The 20,163-nt window shown below is 40.3% G+C and overlaps 1 protein-coding gene across 1 annotated transcript; it reads right to left on the bottom strand.

The window, feature by feature from the left end:
* Window positions 1-5,674: 5,674 nt before the first annotated feature.
* On the bottom strand, window positions 5,675-18,519 carry LOC140933251 (ATP-binding cassette sub-family D member 2-like). The gene is made up of 9 exons (XM_073382775.1): window positions 17,553-18,519; window positions 15,637-15,802; window positions 14,354-14,481; window positions 13,058-13,351; window positions 11,956-12,101; window positions 10,826-10,971; window positions 9,687-9,771; window positions 7,415-7,540; window positions 5,675-6,253 (listed from the first exon to the last, which is right to left on the bottom strand). Exons 1-9 carry the CDS (start codon window positions 18,456-18,458, stop codon window positions 6,052-6,054), a joined length of 2,199 nt encoding a protein of 732 aa, XP_073238876.1. The 5' UTR covers window positions 18,459-18,519; the 3' UTR covers window positions 5,675-6,051.
* Window positions 18,520-20,163: the final 1,644 nt, after the last annotated feature.

Below are 20,163 nucleotides of genomic sequence, written 5' to 3'. Positions count from 1 at the left end.
CAATGGCAACTGCCTAAGCTTAGATGACAGGAGTTCATGATTGACACAGTCAAATGCTTTACTAAAATCCATTGCAAATACTCGGACGGCTTTGCAGTCTTGCTCGTCTAAATAGCTGTAGATGGTGTGCTGCATGCTCAAGAGCGCATCAGTGCAACTCCCCCCTGTCGTATAAGCAAACTGTGTTGAACTCAGATGCTGTTCGACAATGTCTCGTACATGGATTATACACAGATTTCTCGAACGCGCGTGCAATTACAGGCGTGATCTTAATTCCTCTGAAGTCCTGCTTGCCCTTAGGGATGTCGATCTTAGGGAGGGGCGTCACGTGGGCCCTTTTCCACGAGGAGGGCCACTTGCCAGTTTTCAGGGAAACATTCCAGATCTTATGAATGACACTTGTGAAGATCTCAGCGTGATCCCTCCAAATCCAAAAGGGAATGAGATCTGGTCCCATAGCGGTTTTCTTCAGATGTTGTAAGCAATTCCACACGTGTCTTTCTGATATCTGAGGGGCTTCTAAGCTCTTATCCACAATAGCTGGTACAGGCTTCGTATATGCGTCATCAGTGCACAAATCGGCGAAGTAGTCGTTAAGCTCCTCCAGTGATTTAGTGTCCAATGTAACGTTAGCAGAAATGCTGCGTCGTTGGGACAAGTTATCTATGTGCTTCTAGTAATGGGGTGGCTCCATCGAAATAATTGCGCCATCGCGTGTGACACTCGCGCGCAATTTCGACGAGGGCGCTGCGCAAAGAATAAACAAACAAAATGGTGTTGAAGATTACCTTATGGAAGTTGAATAAATTCCATTTTCTGTCATTATTTTCAGGAGAAAGGCTTAAGCAGCGACGTCTTTGAGCGACTCACGTCAAGGCAACATTTAAACGACACTCCGTAAAAATTGACGTTTCATATAAGAAACCGGTTTTTTAATTTTTTAGGGAGGAGGGGAGCAGACTAAACAGCAGATTCCTAGATTTCTTGGTGTTAACACGCCGTATTAGGGACTGTAGGTTATGAAGCCACCAGGGTAAAACTTAGTTTCATCCTGGTAGCCCATTCAGCTAAAGGCTAAGTGGTTTCGACAGATCTCTGTTATCTTAAAAACAATTATGCATTTAGCCTTCAAAATTTCGTCAGCATCATCATCATCATCCTCATCATCATCTACTGCTTTAAACGTGTCAAGCCTGGCAACTTCGACACATGCTCTGTTGCCTACATTCCCAGAGGAGTCCTGGGTACAAGATTGAATCCGGATACGTCTGGACGGGAAAAAAAGAAAAAGTTGCGGATTCAAAAATATCCGTATACTTGTGGACAGGGCCTTAGCGGTAAGTAATCCGCAAATTTACAAAAGTACAGCATATTTGGCGCCATATAAGGGAATCGCGTGCGACGGGATGCATCGGTGCCCACCGAAGTCTTGACCGAAACCGGAAACCACGCATGGAAAGTCTCTGGCACCGAGGGTACGGAATCCTAATCTCGTCCCCAGAGCCTCCGTTACTTTTGTGCAGTTAGTAATCCCCGTCGCTGTACAAAAGGATCGCGAACGAGATTGAGGGAATCCAAAACAGTTTTCGATTCTCGATACTACTCCATAGATTCTGAATCCCAGGTACTGGATTCCAATCTCTGTCAGTGGGACTTGATTTTGGATCCAATCGTAAGTGGGATTCCGGATTCCAAAGCCCAGGACTCCGGGTTCCACTAGCAAAATTTTCCGCCATTTCGGATACCACAAGCAAAATTTCCCGGATTCCGGAATCCCTTAATTGGGCGACATGTTTTAAATTGCTAGTACTATTTGATTGAACAAACGTACTTGAATATAGTTCTTTGTAAATTTAAAATTAATATATGTTGATAGAAAGGTGAACAGCGATCAAATAATAACTCTGTAAACCCTACTAGTGATCATGAAGTCGAATATTGACAGCCGTTTATTCAGATCTTAATACATCTCTGTCTACTCTGAACTGATTAATTCACTCGTATACAGTATGTTGCCCAGTATCCGGACACTTCAGTTTAAGATTGCAATAACTTTCCTTTGTTAATCGCAAAAGCTCTGAAATTTGGCCCAGAGAAAATCTATTTAGTCCTTAATATGACGAGAGACAGTTAAACGTTTTTGCCTTTGTTTCCATCGCGAAATTAATATTTTTGCAGAACTCCTATGTTGCCCAGTATCCGGACAGCTGGCCCAGTATCCGGACACAACAATAACAACGTAATTGTACATAAATTTCGACAGGTAAGAGACTTATAAGCTTCTCTTGCACTTGCAAAGTAGTCTGGCAATCGATTCCAAAAATATAACGTAGCATCGTGAAATAAAACAACAAATAACTGGGGTAGGGTGGGGAACGCGAGCGACTGTTTTAAAAATGGTATAATTCTCACTTCCTTGTCTAGGAACTTTTTCACTGATTTAAGGAAGGCATCCGTGGACATGCCGAAGCCGCAGTTTGTAAGCTCAATTAGCCAATCTGCAAACGACTTTTTTTCTTCATTTTTTGTTTTAAAAAAAAGCTTGGGGAAGGGACCTCAATCCGAAGGTCAAAGTGCACTCTCCTATTTAGTCTGACCTGCAGTGTTGATTTCTTCATGCTCAGTCCCCACAATAAGCGCGCTTTTCTAGCACTAATTCCTCCTTCTTTCACATCTCTCAATCCCTTTGTGACATTTTTGAGACCGTTGCAACCCCATCCTAGCAGTCACAACTGGGGTAAGTGTGAGAATTCCAGGTTCAACTCAGACGCTTTCGGTTATATATAGAAAATGCAGTCACGCGAAACAAGCCGTGCACACGAAATCAAGTCCCCTCTGAATGAGTGAAGAAAATTTCCATACAGAGTTGAGTAGAATTACATTCTACCACTATATCATATATCCTAAGCTTTAATTATAGTTACTGATATGAAATAAATCTTATCCGGATAATGTACACAGCTAATTCATCGATTCTGTACAGCAAAGAAAAAACTGTCCGGATACTGGGCACTTGACATCAATACTTAGTGAATGTTTCTGGCCTCCGTTATTCCAAACAAATCGAATTTCAAGAAGAATTAATAAACTTTCTCAAAACCTGACTTCCTTACAGTCAAACCAGGTCAAGCGTACCCCCCAAGAATACATTAATGAATTTATTATTCAAAAGTTGAATCCGTTGCTAGTTGTAGATTTCAGATTGATCTCTTCAGTCTTGCATGTGTAATGAGCCGTGAATTCACACGCGAGGCATTTATGAAATTTCTACCAGCTCCATTTTCCTGAAATTGATGTAAATGTCTTCTAAGAAGATTAATCCATTCAAAGATTTCCAAACTGACCAGATACAGAGAAGTTCTCGTAAAATATTCACTGCTCATTACGCATGCAGAAATGCCGCTATGAATTTGACACCAGTTACGGGAACGACTAACGGATTCATTTTTCAAATAATCAATTCATTAATAGAATCTTGGGGGGTACGCTTGACTTGGTTTGACTGTAAGTATCTTCACTTTACAAATAAAACAGTTTCTTTGAAAATATCTCATATTACCCTCCCTTTTCTGAGCAGCACTAATTTTACTGCGCAGTAAACAGCGTAAATATTAGCCATGAAAAGTCTATTGACCTGATCAGAACGGCGTCTTCTGCGACTGTTTCGCAAGCTTTCAAATCGCCAAAACTTTCATCTTAAAGCTGAAATGTTCAGCTTTCATTCGAGATTATACTTCGTTTACCGAGAACTGAAAAGGGAGCCTCAAAATTTGAGTTTTTGTTTCAAGTGTCCGGATACTGGTACCGTCCGGATACTGGGCAACATACTGTATTTAATAAAATATTACTGTCGATTAAAGCGTAAATATATAGAGGATATTACACGGTGGCGCGAAGATATGAATTTTATTTTCGAGTGGCAAAACAATATTTTACGAACGAGCGCAGCGAGTGAGTAAAATATTGTTTTTGCCACAAGAAAATAAAATTCATATCTTCAAGCCGCCGTGTAATGTTCTTTTTATTATATAGACAAAAAGACATCGATAAAATAATAGAGGGAAATTGTGTGAAAACGTGTGAGATTATGGAAAATAAATCACTCGGGTTCCGAATGTACTTTTTATGAATTTTATGAGTGGTATATTTTCCAGTAAAACACTCGTGTCTATATAATAAATAAATATAAAAAAAATTCGCTTAACCGCTACGCTCAAGATGACAATAAAACTCGAAACATTTATCAAATGACTTTAGATATTTATTATTCATTCAAAATATTTCTCTGCTTCTGATTGGCTCAGATCCCGCGGCTTGTAGTCCAGTTTCGAATTCGTCGTGGCCCTTGAACAAAGCGCAAAAGACTTATTTGTACAGGGTTAGCCTCGACCTAGTATAAAAGTAAGTAACATATTCACAAATACCGGCGAGAAAGTGCTTGAATTTGAGTTTAAAACAATAGACACAGTTGTACACTGGTCTTTTTTTCACTGGAATTTGTGAATACATATTAACTTAGGTCGAGGCTTACCCTGTATAAATGAGTCTTCAGTGCTTCTATTCAGAGGCCGAGACGAATTCGAAACTGGACTATTCTTCATAGTCAGTTTGCGTTGACCAAATTTGGAAGACGTTCGCGATCTTTGAAAATGACGTCAGTTGTAGAGCACAAATGCCCGAGAAATGAACGGCAACAGAGAAGCCCTGGGAACAATGTTACGTGGGACATTTCACACGTTTGACGAAGAAGAAGAAATAACCCATCTACTGCCTCAAAACACAGCAGGAACAGCAAGAGTACAACGCGACCGATGACGTCTGTTGTTTGAAGATTATCTGCTGGACTACACATCTCTTTACATCGTGAATTGCAGAAAAACATGCAAATAAAGAAGGGAACTTAATGTCGATGGTGGTAAGCATGTTTTAGCTTGTTTTTAAACTAGAATGATTTTGAATGAATAATAAGACAATTGTTATTGGATTCGGCTAGCCTTATCCAATAATTGCTAAATATTTTCATCTGAAACAATTTAAAATTCACGTAGAAAGTTTACAACCTCTTATTCATATTTGAAATACCTAAAAGCAAAGGTACCCTTTAACTAGAACACCATGTGTCCAACATTAAATATTTTAAATGCAATTACCAAAAGCTACCAAATGACTACGATATAACTATTTTCATCTTCACCAAATTCAAAATGCACGAAGAATGTCAAAATTTAATGTTATGGAAAGCAGGAAACTGAAGCAATCCTGGTGTACTTTAACTGGACCACCACGTCTGCTAAATGTAAAGGCTGAAACCTGCATGTCAAGTTATACGAGACAGTGTCGGATGCAGACCTTGAGATAAGGGGGGGGGGGGGGGTGGGGCGGTCATGCAGACCCATAGATAAGTGGGAGGGGGGCCTGGTCTCCAAACAAGTTTTTTTTCGGCCCTTCGGGTCCCAGTTTGGTCTTAAAATAAGGTGGGGGCAGGGGCTTCCCCGGATCCGCCACTGCGAGATAATAGAGACCTTCAGATTCGGGGACGAAAACGACTAAGAGTACGAGGTTTGATTCAACGATTTTTCGCTTATTGTCAAAAAAACAAAAAACAAAAAACAAAAAAAGCAAAACAAAAACAAAAAACAAAACAAAAAACGGACTGCTTCATTGCACTTTTTTCCCCATAAAAGTTGGCACTGTTATCTTTATTGGAGGAGGTAAAGACCTTTCCTGATCGCAAAATGATAAAACGTCTAAAATTTGATAACCTGTTTCCGCACGACATTCTCGCTAAGCCTCGTAGTAGAATGACGACTGCTGTTACGTTTTTCCGCCAAAATGACGCTGGTTCACGCGCGTGCACTACTAAGTATTGAGAAAATATCGTGCTCGTAGTCGTCCTTGTCTTAGAATCTAAAGCTCTCTAAAGAAGGTCGGGTTAGTTTCAAAAGAAACAGCACTGGTTCTGTATCGGTGGCAATTTGTTAGAGTGACTTTAGCACTAACGAAAAAGAGCTGCAAGTGTTTGCTCAGACTTAAAACGGCGGCTGAGGTGCTCTACGTTCGCACGCACAACACCGAGTCTTCTCCGAGCAGGGAGCACAACTCCTTCAATCTCTGTTGCATCTTGGGTACTCCAGCCAGCTGTGACTCAAGCTTCTGTTTTTCTTCATGAAGTGTGAGCCTCGTTGCTGTGTTAAGCTCCTCCCAGCGCCAGCCCCCTTCTCCGTCAAACTGAAGCAGATGGGTGTGGAATTTCCTATAGAGAAAATGAAGGCCAAACATACATGAAGACGCGCGACGCGGTGCATCATGGCAAGGGCGGCTACACCGCCAGCAACAATGCTCCAAACTCCAGGTACTGTAGAAGGTAAAGATAATAGCAAATAGAAGTCTGGAAGATATGCAGAGTACCCCTGATAGTACAACGTATCAATTGCGTCGCGCTCAACTTGTACGTTTACGCACGGCTTTCATACAGTGCTTCTTTTTCATTTACGGGCGCAAAATTTACGTGTGTACGCACGTAAAGAAACCAGACAGTGGAAGTCTATTCTAAATGACAAACAGTACTCGTGAGGCGGGAGGAAGAGTGACAGGGAGAGATGAAAGTTTCTCGCCTTTCCCGAAGACAGCTTCATAGGTTCGCGAGGTGTTGCGATAAATGTATTTCTTGTAATACACGCCTACAAGCTAAAGAAGCTATTGACCAGCACCCTTCCAAACCTCGTTTCATTGGTCCCTATAACCCGCACTACCTTTTGCTTTCAGGGTTAGGGAGCTTCTTTTATAAGCGAAAAGCCCAAGAACCTAACTTTAATCTCTGTCACAGCCTGGAATACAGCTACCTCTCATCGCTCTCTGCCTGTGGGGCGCAGAAAGCTTACAACGGCGGAGATCGATAACAGAGAGGCGGTCGTATTTGCAGGATATGTGTCACATCTCTTCTGGAATGGACGCCGGTCTATCCCATCCCTGGATTATCCCCAGCGCTGCATCAAATGCTCACAGCCGACATTTCGCCACGCCATCACTGGTTTCTTCGCGAAATGGCACCCGAGAAACGAGGGCAGAAATTCCTTTTTGATGACTCGTCACTACCCAACTACTATCCTACTACCCTACCATCTGGGTAGTGCTTGTGATTAATCGTGCCGCGTGGGAAATTTACTTCAGCCTATCAGAAGCACTACCTAGATGTGGGTAGTGACACGTCATCAGTATGGAATATCTGCGTTTGTTTCTCAGACGTTATTTCGCGGCGGTTTTCTCAGGCTATTTAGAGCTTCACCCAAGGGTCGCGGGCGAATGTGAATACAACAAGGTCAGCCTAAATGATAATTTTCTCTTTTTCTTAATACCTTTCTGGATAAAAAGGGAGTGATACTCTTAAAAAGTATATATAAACGAGAGTACAAACCAGAGAGAAGATCTGTGGGAGATGCTTAACAGACTGATACCAGCATCTTTAGCAGCTTGGAAGATGCTTCCTTCGACATCAATACTCACAGCACTGGTGCACTCGTCCAGCAGAGCAAACTGCGGTCTGTAGGACAAATAAGATCATTTTGATATCTGATGTTATTAAGAAAAGGGGCAGTGATCTTTTCAACAGAATCACAAGTGACACTGGTTATGCATGTATTGTATGACTTGCTTCCACCCAAACGAAATGGGGTTCTTAAAGAAAGGGGTCATGACGATTTAAACGGGCTTTTTGAAATAGGTGTCTTCTAAAATTTATTTCTTAATATCTTTTAGTAACTTAAATTTTTTTTTTTAATTTGCATATGATAGTTTTTTTTAACCTTAGCTTAGTTCGCTATTCATTGTAAAGCCCCACGTATATTGCGTCTTATTTCTTAATAAAGACCTCTGTCTATCAAATGTAAGGAAATTCTCACTTCGTTTTCAAGTGCCCAAAATATTCAATTCCCTTAGCTCTGAAATTCAGAGTTCACTTCTAAACTGAAGTCATTTTTCTTGGCACAAGCACACTTTACTTCTTTTAATGCTTGCGTGCAGTTCTGTTTTCGCTTCTTTCCCTTGTATTTTTACAATACTTTTTCTCACTTTTTCTTTTTCTTTTTTGCACTTGCGCGTTCAGCCTTATCTATTTTTATCCTATTTAATTATTATTTTCTATGTTGTAAAGAAATTATATGTGTTTAGTTAAATTGTCTTGCCCATGCCAGTATTTTATTCAAGTACATAAGTCATATGTTTTTCCTTTTCATAAGCCTTATTGGCTTCCATGGTCTCCCTTACCTCCTCTTTTTAAATTCTGTGTATATATTAAAGGTAAATGGCAAAATGATAATAAAACAATTAAAACAAAACAGTAAAAATGACAGAGTGTACATGCGGAAGTTTTCAATTGATTATCAAAAGTATTTTAGCGATTGCTTCATCTTTGCACGTCTATGCATTATAACGCCCCATATAAGTGAATCCTAGACATCCTCTCGTAGTCTTGGATTCTGCATTGCAAGCCGTGGAATCCGAGCTCCAGGTACTGGACTCCAGTCTTTGTCAGTGAAACTTGGATTCTGGATTCCAATCGTTAGTGGGATTCCGGATTCCTTGAGCTGTATTCCAAAGCCCAGGATTCAGGATTCAGGATTCCACAAATTAAATGAAATGAAAACTTTATTTACGTGTCAATGTGTTCTGCTTTACAGCTAATGGGAGAAACAGACACACATTCTACATTCACGAAAGCAAAATGTTCTCGAATCCCAGATTCCGGATTCCCTTACATAGGGTGAATTTTACTGGCTCAAAAGTAGTAACGCCATGCACGCCACAATCACGAGTAACCCTTTAAGTTCCGAGAGTGATCAACATTAATTTTCCCTGACAATATCAACAACATAATCAAGTAAAAAGGTCACGAGAATTAATAAAATGATCACCTACAGGAAAATGACTTGGATCTGTTATCAAACTCTCCCAAGTACCTTATCCTTGACGATCGGTCTAGAAAATTCGTAGGTGGATAAAGGGGTGTCATTAAAATTTCAAGATGCCGGGCTAATGATGCAGGTAGGAGGGGAATCCAACCGCTAGGGATTTTGTTTGGTTCTATTTTTCTTCTATTTTCCTACAAAAGTAGGCGGGGTCACATTCATAATAGCCAGGGAAAATCCCCGGCCCCGGGTCCCCGGCCGTTAGTAGTGAGTTTACGCAACAGGACGGCAGAAAGAAGAGGACGGCAAATCGCTTGTGCGTGACGAATGTGACAAGGCTATAACTTGCGTATTTTGTCGTGATCTTGACTAACATCAATGTTCTCTTGTCTTGTACGAAAAGATCTTTTTAAAAGATAGTAAAGTTTGGCAAAAAGTTATTTCAAGCAAAATTATTGTCACGCTTGTCAGACAAGGTTTGCCGTCTTCTTTCCTCTCCCGTCCTGTTGCGTAAGTTCACTAATAACAGCCCTGTGGATATCGGGGCGTAAAGGGTTAAATTTCGTTGATTTTTTGGCAAGACGTTCAACGATGTTATGAGAGATCTATTAAAGCAATTTCAACAATTAACTCAACAAATACAATTATACAATTTAAATCGCTCGCACAATTTTAATTTTTCCTTTACACTGCATGTTGCGCTAAATCTTCCCAATGCGTCTGCAAAAAGTGCAGAGGGACAAGTAAGGGGAGTTTTGATGCTGTTATCTTAGTAACACAAACCTGTGATAAAACAGCCGTGCCATACCCATCCTCTGCTTTTCTCCTCCTGAGAACACATCTTTCCACTCTTTCAAAGCATCCCAGCCTTTAACGAGACTCAAAGAACTTCAGAAACTTATTGTTTAAAGATTTGTCACACATGTCACATCTAGACTACCCGCAGTCTCTCTTTTTTCTGGGACCATCGAGCAAAACGCGCGAGACACGCAAATATCCACGCACGTGACTGAAGGCGCGCGCGTACTCCCCTCAATAAATCTGAAGAAAAAGAAAGACTGCTCGCTGTCTATGTCACATCCAGAGTTAAAAGAAAAGGGGATAGAATGCGATCACCACAGTTATATAAACATTCCTAAGAACTAATAGCAAGCGCATAAAGGTGTGTTTCTTAACGTCCCAAGTAAATTAGAACCTCACCTACACCAACCCAATCAGTGTGTGTTTCGTGACGATTAAAATTATTTTCACTTGCGCTTTGAGCAAATTCGAATAACTTTCAAAACGAGTTTACCATTTGATTACCTATCAATATCACAAGAGACAAATTATGCTCACAACTGTGTTTTTTGTTTTACTTTTTTATCTTATCGAAAACTCCACGCGCTGAAAAGTTTAGAGCGTTGTTTAATTATGCCTTAAGTTAACGAGTTTCTGAATTTTTCGAAAAACTGTTAGGGGAAGAGGAGTAAAAGAAAAAAGGAGAAGAATTGGGCCAGAAAAAAAAGCCTCCTTTTCCCTTTTCCCAGGCTACAACCAGTTGCAAAAGTACTTGAGACACTGTACCTTATTTCCATGATCTTGTGCTTGTGATCCCCCCACCTCCCCTTATCAAAGTTGCTAGCAATAGAAGACCATGCATGCTCAAAACTTGGAGGAACAACTTTAAATGGGGTGTAGGAGGGAGATGAGAATTATGTTGCACATAATTATGACTAGCGGAGATTTGAAGTAAAAAAGGCCGGTCTTTCGTTGGAGTGCCTCCACATTTTTGTAACTGGTTGTAGCTAAAAGGTGAACGTCATAGTCAGTGTGGCCGCCATCTTCTATCGTGCCTTGCCATTAAACGGTTTATTTATTCATTATTTATTTATTTATTATAGGCGTACATTCCAGGCTACAGTTGATAAGCGTGTGCTTACCTCCTTCTCGTTTGATGATGTACTGCAGGTGAACAGTAGCCAAAATGGACTCAAGGTCATCGTCTGAGATGCCATGAGATTGCATGTCTTCCACTGTGTGTGGATAAATCACTTGATCGCGCAGAGAGCCAATAGGCATGTAGGGTCTGAGGGAAAACAATCGGACACAAAGGATGAGAGGGGCAGTACAAAATTCGGAAGAAGCTCTTTAACAAATAGATTCTATGTTGCCGTGCGTCTGTTCAGTAATAGATCACAGATGACGTCAACAGGTGGTAAAAACAAAGACGTGGCACACCAGCCCCAGGCGAGTGTGTCACTGCATTTTGACATCATCGGTGATCTACTACAAAACAGACCCACGGTGACATGGAATTTATTCGTTTTATACAATGAACAAAAAAGAAAAAGACAAACTTGCTGTGCCGGTTGACTGTTCGAGGATTGTGCCAGTTTAGGCACTTTCCAAGTCACAAACGCTATTTTTCGGCTGTGCTTCTTCGCTTTGTCCTAAACTTACTTGTAGACAGTGTCTCCCAAACGCTTTTCAAGGTCTTCACATGCTCCAAGCAGAAAAATAGTGCAAACATTTGCAGAACTGCGAGTCTCTCGTGGCGATGACATTTGATAGCAATTGATGTGAAGATGCCTTCAAGTTTAAGCATTTTCGCCAAGAACTTTTTTCTCGTTTTATTTTAACAACTTTACCCGTTTTTTCACAATTCTTGTGAAATCTCGGGCTCCCATAAGCAATTTTCTTTGGTGTTATTACACATAACTAATTACATCTATAGCACTTTACAAATGTAAAAAAGAATGCAATATGGTTTAAATTATTCTGGTACAAAGTTTTTGTCCAGTGAAAATTAAAATTACTCAATTTCCTGATGGATTACGTCTTAGCATGTTTAGTGCTCTCTAAAGAAATTTATATCTTCTTCATAACTCTAGAGGAGTATTTTGTATGTGGGTAAAGACACTAGACAATGACTTCAGCAATGAACTGGCCTACAACAGCAATATCCTCGTCACCTACAATAGCTCCTTTTACTGAGCCCTTGCCAGTCGTATATACTCATTATACTGTGGCAGTATACACACCGTCGGGAGTACCAATGCATACAACTCACCTTTGAGGTATGTAGAACATATGGGTTGGGGGTGGTTTTGCCAAGAAGCCTTTGTAAACCGGCCACAATCCACCAAGGATACGGAACAGTGAGCTTTTGCCGCAGCCATTGGGTCCAGTTATCAAAAGATGCATCCCTGGTTCCATCTGGGAATTAAAAAGATCTAAAGTCATAGCAGTACATACAATTCAAATTCAATTCAGAGAACACACGATATCAAGATACAAAGAAACTACCGATAAACCAGACGATACGAAAGGGCTAAACGATCCAATACGAGACACCAACATGAATAGAAAGATGCACTTCACCAACTTGTCTAAGGCCTCTATACCTTCTTTGCTCCAATTTGCATTCATCGCCACTGCTGACAACTATGGTAAAAGCGCTGCTCGAAATACTACTTTGTATACAATCGCGCTAAAAATCGCCCGGAAAAAATCGCCGCCCTTGTCACAAGACAAATCGCGCAATGAAACGCCCACCAGTGTAACCGGCGCTTTACGGACGCCGGAGGCCAACAGGCCATACAATATAGGGAAACAGTCAAAACAAGGGGAACCCGATAAAGACCCACCTTGACTAATGGTGAGGAGTCTACACATATAGGCATCATGGACACATACTTGTGCACGCTTGGAGTTTGCATTACGAGGCAAACTGATTTAAATCTCACGCTCATTTTTCAGAGAAGGCTTTTCAAACGAGATGGCATTCTCTCATGGTAGCAGAGCTGCAAATAATTTTTCCTTATTGAAAGGAGATATGTCCCGCTAAGTCACAATTTTGCCTGGACAATCGCACAAAATAAAGTTAGTTGCGCATGGTAGGTGCGGCATTCTCACCTAGACTATTTACTGCCATAGAATGTCTGCAATAATGTTATTGCGTTGGGACAACATAGTAGATTATTCAATTGCATATATTGATTTTCTTTGGCATTATTTTTTCCAGATATCACGTCCGATCACAGTCAAGATTTCGTCGGGCATGGGCCAATTTCAGTGGGACACGGATGAACCACTATTATTTGCAGGCCAGTGGCACCTGTCTGTGCATGATACGCTCAAACCAATTCCCTTATGCTCAGTTCATTCTTTACCTCGAAAGACAAACTTGACACAACCACATCGCCACAAGGTGTGATGATAGCGACATCCTTCAAAGCAATGTTTCCCTCGGTATCAACTACTTCACCTCCTGACATCTGACTCAGGTCGACAACTTCGCCGTGGCCCCCTAATCCTCCACTAGAAAGCTGCTCAGCTTCGTCAGCGATGCGTTCGCTTTCCTTTATTTCCAAAGATGTTTGTCGCCGGCAGTGCCCCTTTTGAACATCTTCAAAGATTTCTAACATCTCTGAGACGCGCGCAGTGTACCCGCTGAGTTCTATGATCTTAAGAAAAAAAGGAATAAAATTTCAGGAGTTCAGGAGGCTTTCCTCTCACGCTGTCTTAACACACGAAAACGGAGCTTTGCAATTGAACCCCGTGATGTCAAAGGCCTACACCTGAAAGCCTATTCTAGGCTTTCAGATGGTGCGGACGGTGCAAAAACACACACCACTAAAGGAAAAAGGCCTGGAACAAGCTATAAACCTGACAGATTTCCCGCATCGTGGTCATGATCTCGTTTGTTTGTACGCTGTCACTCTCTTTTACCGAAACCAGTATCTTCTCTTTATAATTACAGCAAGAGACCTTTTACGCTTGCATTTTTAGTTTTTCCATTTCAGTCCTTGTGATGAGAAAATTGTTTCTGTCAAATGTCGTTCTATCCACATGCATAAGTACCCATAATTTATTTATAAGAGGGCAAAAGGCGATGTCCTTGAAAAGATCACGTGATCTGAATTGGGAGAACCAAAAACAGTACAAGCTGAAAAAGGCTATTATAGCATAGCGCCCCGCGCTTTCAATTAAACATCATTTCGCATTGCGTGTGTCAAAGGTGACTAATCTTTATGCTCTCGTTACTTAACTACCGGATAACTACCTTCTCGCGGTGCACCTCTTTAAAACAAAAGGTTATCTCTGGGACTGAATAAAGGTTGATTTCCAATGTCGCATTTTTGGCTACGAAACGTTAACGCACGTAAATTTTAATCACGTAAATAAAATAATACAGGCAAGATAAAAAGTGCTGAGATTAAACGAGAAGTTGAGTGAGGTTCAACTTTTACGCTTACGTGCGACCTTTCATACATTGCCTCTATTTTATTTCCGAACGTAAATTTTACGCACGTACGCAAGTACGCACGTAAGAATTACGCAACAGTGGAAATCAGCCCTAAGGGTCAGTATATTGCTCTACCAGATATTGAGACAGAAGGCAAACATCTATATTAGCTATTGAAAAGCCTGAAAAGACTTGATTCGCAAAGAACTGAATGACTGACCTCCTTGTACGAGGACATGATTCTTTCTATAGCATCCGCAGCAGAAACCATCAAGGAACGTGAGGTTGTGACATGTTCTGTTCTTTCACCAACTGCTTGATGGAGTACACCAAGCTGCTCTTTACTACCTAAATTTACAAATTGGAGATTCAATGATTGTTGAAGGGCCTACAGTGTGTGTCATGCTATTTCCTACGGCTTTTTAATAAGCTGAAGCTTTTCTTTGGATCAATTAAATTCCAAAATTGAGTTCACCGGTTTCCTGTTGTCTGTTGTAAGGGTGGACATGAATTGAAAAAGTTGGGCCAATTCATGGACAGTGCTCCCTGGTGAAACTCTTTTGATATCTTCATCATACATAATAGAGGGTCCTCAATAAGTTTTTCGGGATACGGGAATTCCCTTATTTGAATTGGGACTCGGAATTTTAAAGCGAAATCAGGGCGAGATTAGGGATTGAAAGTATGCGCAGGGGGTGGGTTGCCAAAAATAACCCGCGGGATTACGGGATTGCACGAAGTTTTGAGGCGGGATTACGGGACTGAAAAACCGTATTGGCGACACTCATAATATGTAACTCTACAGGAACGTTTTGTGTATACGTAAAAGATTGAAGTAATAACTTCGGAACATGATTGACCTTGAACAGCAATATTGTTGTGACGTAGACCCTTTGAGCAATTGTCATGAAATTACAAAAATGGGCTTGTGTTCAGTGTACACTGAAGACTTGAATTAATCAAATGACGTAAAACAAAAGATCGAACACTATAAAACAACACCTATACAGAATTGTAAAGCTCTAACTGAGGATAGGCTCTTTAGTTTTGCACCTTGGTGTGGCACTATGTATTTATTTTACCGTTGTACAAGTATGTGACACAGAATAGAGTAATCAAATATGATGTTTGAGGTACATTGTATATGGTCCCTTTTTCTGTTGAAAAGAATTGGATGAATTAAATTTCACTTTCATTACTACAGTAAGGGTTTAGGAGGGAGGAGTTTTACTGGATATCATTGGTGTCCAGTGCCTCCCAGGCTGAGGCCTTGTTAGGGGAGTTGTAACCCCTTCCTCCCATACAACTCGTCTCAAACCCATGGAGGCTATGGCATTCAAAAACAAAACCTCTCATCAATAATTTAGACTGAAAATGGTTCCAGTCAAGTCTTTTGTATGTTGTGTACTGCTGCCTTTTTAAGCTTTCTTTTAAATTTTTTTACATTCACAAGATATGAAACTCTGTTTAACAAAACCTCAAGCACCCTGAAAGCCGGGTTACCTTTTCCTAAAAAAATGCTTGATGCCACCATAAGTAAGCCTGCCGCACTCCACACGTACTTCATCAAGAACTGCTCCAACATAATGAACCAGAGCCGTTTGCTAAAGAGAAGCTCCATTTGCTGTGCCAGTGACTTGAAACTATGCTTCAATAAACATAGCTCAACCTGCAGTTTGAGTACAGTGTAAATCAAGAAATGGTAATTTATGACAATACGATTACGGACCAAGATAAAGTCATTAACAGGATTGCAATGGTTTGTTAGTTAGTATTACAGGTAATCTGAAAATACACCCATTTCTCTACCTACAAATTTGCCTTCATATACATGTATGACTCACCTAGTTTCATTTCCCTTCTACTAATATTATTGTTAATCACCTGGCCCAAGTTGTTCAAAAGGTAGATAGCCCTATCCACAATACAAATCTCAATCCAGTGGTTCGTGCAATTGGTTTCCCTAACATTTATCCAGTGGATAGTGATTTATCCGATGGATAGCTCTATTCAGATTTTGAAAAACTGGGGCCTGGAGTTTACATACCCCTTCAGTTTTGATTACGAGGTATATACGGTTAAATCCAAAACTTCTTCTTCCACTGCATTTCACATCGTTAGTATGCAATGCAATTTCAAAAGGTTGGTTAGAGATTGTAGAGTGCTCAACCACTTATTTTCCATATCACTGAATTTCCCTGCTAGCAAGAACCTTGAATAAGAATGGCATCAAAAAAACAGCAGACATTTTGAGATGCCACCACCAATTTCCCTGCTCAACGACCTCTGAGGAATGAGCAGAAATACTCTATACTGATGACATATCACTACCAAGAACTGGTTAGTGCTTCTGATTGGATGTACCATGAGAGAAATTTGCCTCAGCCATTTAGAAACACTACCCAGATCTGGGTAGTTAAGATACTGACCAGTCACAAGTATGGAATTTTTGTGCTAACATTTCTCAGACATCATTTTGTGGGAAAACCAGTAGTCTCATCACAAAATTTTGGATATTTTCTCAGGCTACATAAGAATGCATCCTTTTGCTTTTCTATGCTTAGTCCTACAAGGCTTTGAGTGATATGTGGATATGTAGTAGCTCACTGGGTATTCCAAATTGGGACCACCTTTAAGCTGTATCCATGAAACAGCTGGATTAACGTGGCACTTAAAGGTGAGAGACTGCATAAGAAAAGCTCATGCAGATTTGCATCTCCTCAAAAAACAAATGAAAAACAAGCACATCTATTATATGCCTTGTTCTTTCAAGCCCTGAATTTAAATTTTCAGCAACCCTTAACCTCACTCATATATTGATACACAGCCCTTCTTTTTGTATCCCTTTATACCTTCAGTGGCATTGACAATTATTGTATGTGTTTTATATGCTGTCTAAATGTATGTAAAGTTGAGAAAAGAATCTTAGAAAGGTTAGTTATGAAGTACAGTCAAACCTCTTTAATACGGACACCAAAGGGACAGAATCAAGTGTCCACTTTGCAGAGGTGTCCGTATTATAAAAGTAGGGAATATATGATTTTTGGCATTTCTGTCCATAAAAGAGAGGTGTCCATAAGAGAGGTTAGACTGTAGATAGGCAGATCTAGATCAGTACCTTAGTAGTCGAGTGCTGTCTGCATATCCACCGATTTTTTAGTTTGTTGGTTCATAGTGGCTGGGTATCTTTACAATAAATATTTTTACTTACGACTATTGTGTGCGACTAACATATGTCATGACTTTCAACCATCCACACGAGCACAATTTTCACTTACAACATCTACATGTGTCGAACAGATGTCGTGGGTTTAATTTACAAGACATGACCTGTCGTAAAGTCATGAAGTATGCTAGTCGCACATGGAAGTCATAAGCAAAAATTCTGCTGTCTAAATCAGCCTTAAACAAAGTCTTACTTTATGACCACCATAAAAGGCAATCTCCTCAGCATTTGTGATGACCCTCGAATGAAGAAATCTAAGATGTCCTCTTTTCTGTGACTCCTCTGCTACAATCTTGCCAAATTTTGGACTTAGTTTCCTTAAAATCTCGGCAGTAAGGTAAACCACCACCGCTGCTATGCTCACTGGAATTTTCCAAGAGGTTCCTCTTTTTCTTGCAAGTCCATCAAGAGTCCAGCAAATCACGAAGACATCAAGGCAGGGTTTGGTTAGATGTGAGTACAGATGAGCTACTGAACTACAAAACATGCGAATGTCTTCAGTTAGACACTCATCTGCGTTCGCTATTCTTCCATCCAAGTTCCCCACACGATAGTAAGTTTGGTTTGAGAAGTACTTCTCGTAAGCGTGGTTAGCAAGCTGTGTGCGAAAAGCCAGGGACAGTTTGCTTTCGAGATACCGAATCATACTGTTTATGAACGTTGCTGGAATCGCCACGCCGATCCAATTGACAAGTAACAAAACGAATTTAAAACCATTTTTCTGAACAACCGATTTTATGATACGGCCATCTAGAGTTGCCACGTAAATCGACAAAAATGTCCTCAGGAAAAGACAAAGCGAATGGAGAAACAACAAACCAACCTGCCTTGTCCAAAAACCTGGGAAGAGAACTTTTAAAAGTTTCCACGCTTGACAAAGGAATTCATAGTCAAGTGCTGCACTTCGCCGTTTGACCTTTGACTGTGTGTTCAATGAAGGCTCGATCAGTAACCTCGAGCTTTTTCCACTGCCTAACTTAAGTTTGTTCAAGATCCTTCGTCCGACACCTGGGCCATACTTCTTGATGATATAAAAACTGGCAACCGTCAAGGTAGCTACTCCCGTAATCTTTGCGTGTCTCGCTGTAAAAGGAGCCATTTTTACGCTGAAAATATCAACGTGGAAATATTGGTGCCACCTGTTCCAGCGGCCGCCATGTTTATTTTCATCACTGGGACCCAGGTCCTCATCGAAAAAAATTAAGGGAAAACTTTACGGGAGGGGATGGGAGGGCCAACATTTACAATAATTGTTTACAGTATTCATTGAAACGTCATTCTACGAACATGACCGGCATTAAATCTAACAACACTAATTTTCCGCTTTTCTATAAAGATTAGTCCTCTTTAAGATGAGCTCAATTTATCATCGTTTCAAGTGTATTCTTTTTAGGTGTTTCACCATACCCCTGTTTAATCAATCTCGTATTGTACCCAGATCTCTCATTGACGAAGCCGAGAGATCGAGGTACAACATCTGTTCAGCCAATGTTCCTCAAACAGAGAAAGGTAGGCTTTGATAGATTGGGCTAGTATATTTTTTGGCATAATTCGTAATTGGGAGCATAATTTTCACCTATTTTCCGAAAAAAAGCACTGCTAGCACAATTTTCTTTTGTCTAGATTTGCAGCCAAAATTTTCTTTCTTTTTTTTTTTGTTTTATCTTATAACAATTTTTTTGGCCCGAGATGAGTGTTCAAGAAGTGACCCAGGATTCTTTCATTCTCGTCCCCAGGTCCCGTCGTTAACCCAAGATGGCGTCCACGTGCAATTATTAATTGTTCGAGATTTGATACTTGTCAGACAATGAATATTTATGCAATTCTAAAGTTTCTGAAAATGAAGAAATGATCGTCGCAGTGAACGCAATTTATGCAATTGTGTAAAGAAGCCTGAAAAATTCAGGACTTCAACGGGGTTTGAACCCGTGACCGCGCGATACCGGTGCGATGCTCTACCAACTGAGCTATGAGGCCACTGACGTTGGGAGCAGGTCAATTGTGGGTTCATATGTTCCCGTGAAAGAAATGAGTGTTAATGATATATGAAATAAATTATATATGAACTGCGGAAATGAAATGAAAATGAAGAAATGATCGTCGCAGAGAACGCAATTTATGCAAGTGCGTAAAGAAGCCTGAAAAAAATTCAGGACTTCACTGCGACGATCATTTCTTCATTTTCATTTCATTTCCGCAGTTCATATATGATTTATTTCATTAATCATTAACACTCATTTCTTTCACGGGAACATATGAACCCACAATTGACCTGCTCCCAACGTCAGTGGCTTCATAGCTCAGTTGGTAGAGCATCGCACCGGTATCGCGAGGTCACGGGTTCAAACCCCATTGAAGTCCTGAATTTTTTGTTTTTCAGGCTTCTTTACGCAATTGCATAAATTGCGTTCACTGCGACGATCATTTCTTCATTTTCAGTTCATTTCTGCAGTTCATATATGATTTATTTCATATATCATTAACACTCTAAAGTTTCTAGATGTAAATAGGGATAATGGGTTTACCATTTACTTGTTTGTTGCCTTGTTATTGAGTTGCTTTTTACCAAATTTAAAGTAAAAAATAAAAGCATAATTTCTGAATTTAGTGCTAAAATGGTCTAAAATGAGCATAATTTACAAAAACTAGCATAATTATTGCTGGTTTTCATTGTCACCCCATTCAGAATGGATCAAAATAAAAATCAAAACAGTGCAATAGATAAAGTCCAGAATCTGGGAAATGAAAAGAGGTACATATACAAAGACCCTCGCCAAGATTCGGGTCAGAGGAATATTTCGTAT

Source organism: Porites lutea, chromosome 4 (assembly GCF_958299795.1).
Source record: "Porites lutea chromosome 4, jaPorLute2.1, whole genome shotgun sequence".
Lineage (NCBI taxonomy): Eukaryota > Metazoa > Cnidaria > Anthozoa > Scleractinia > Poritidae > Porites > Porites lutea.
The sequence above is the reverse complement of the archived record's forward strand: the minus strand, read 5'-3'. Positions and strand labels throughout refer to the sequence as shown.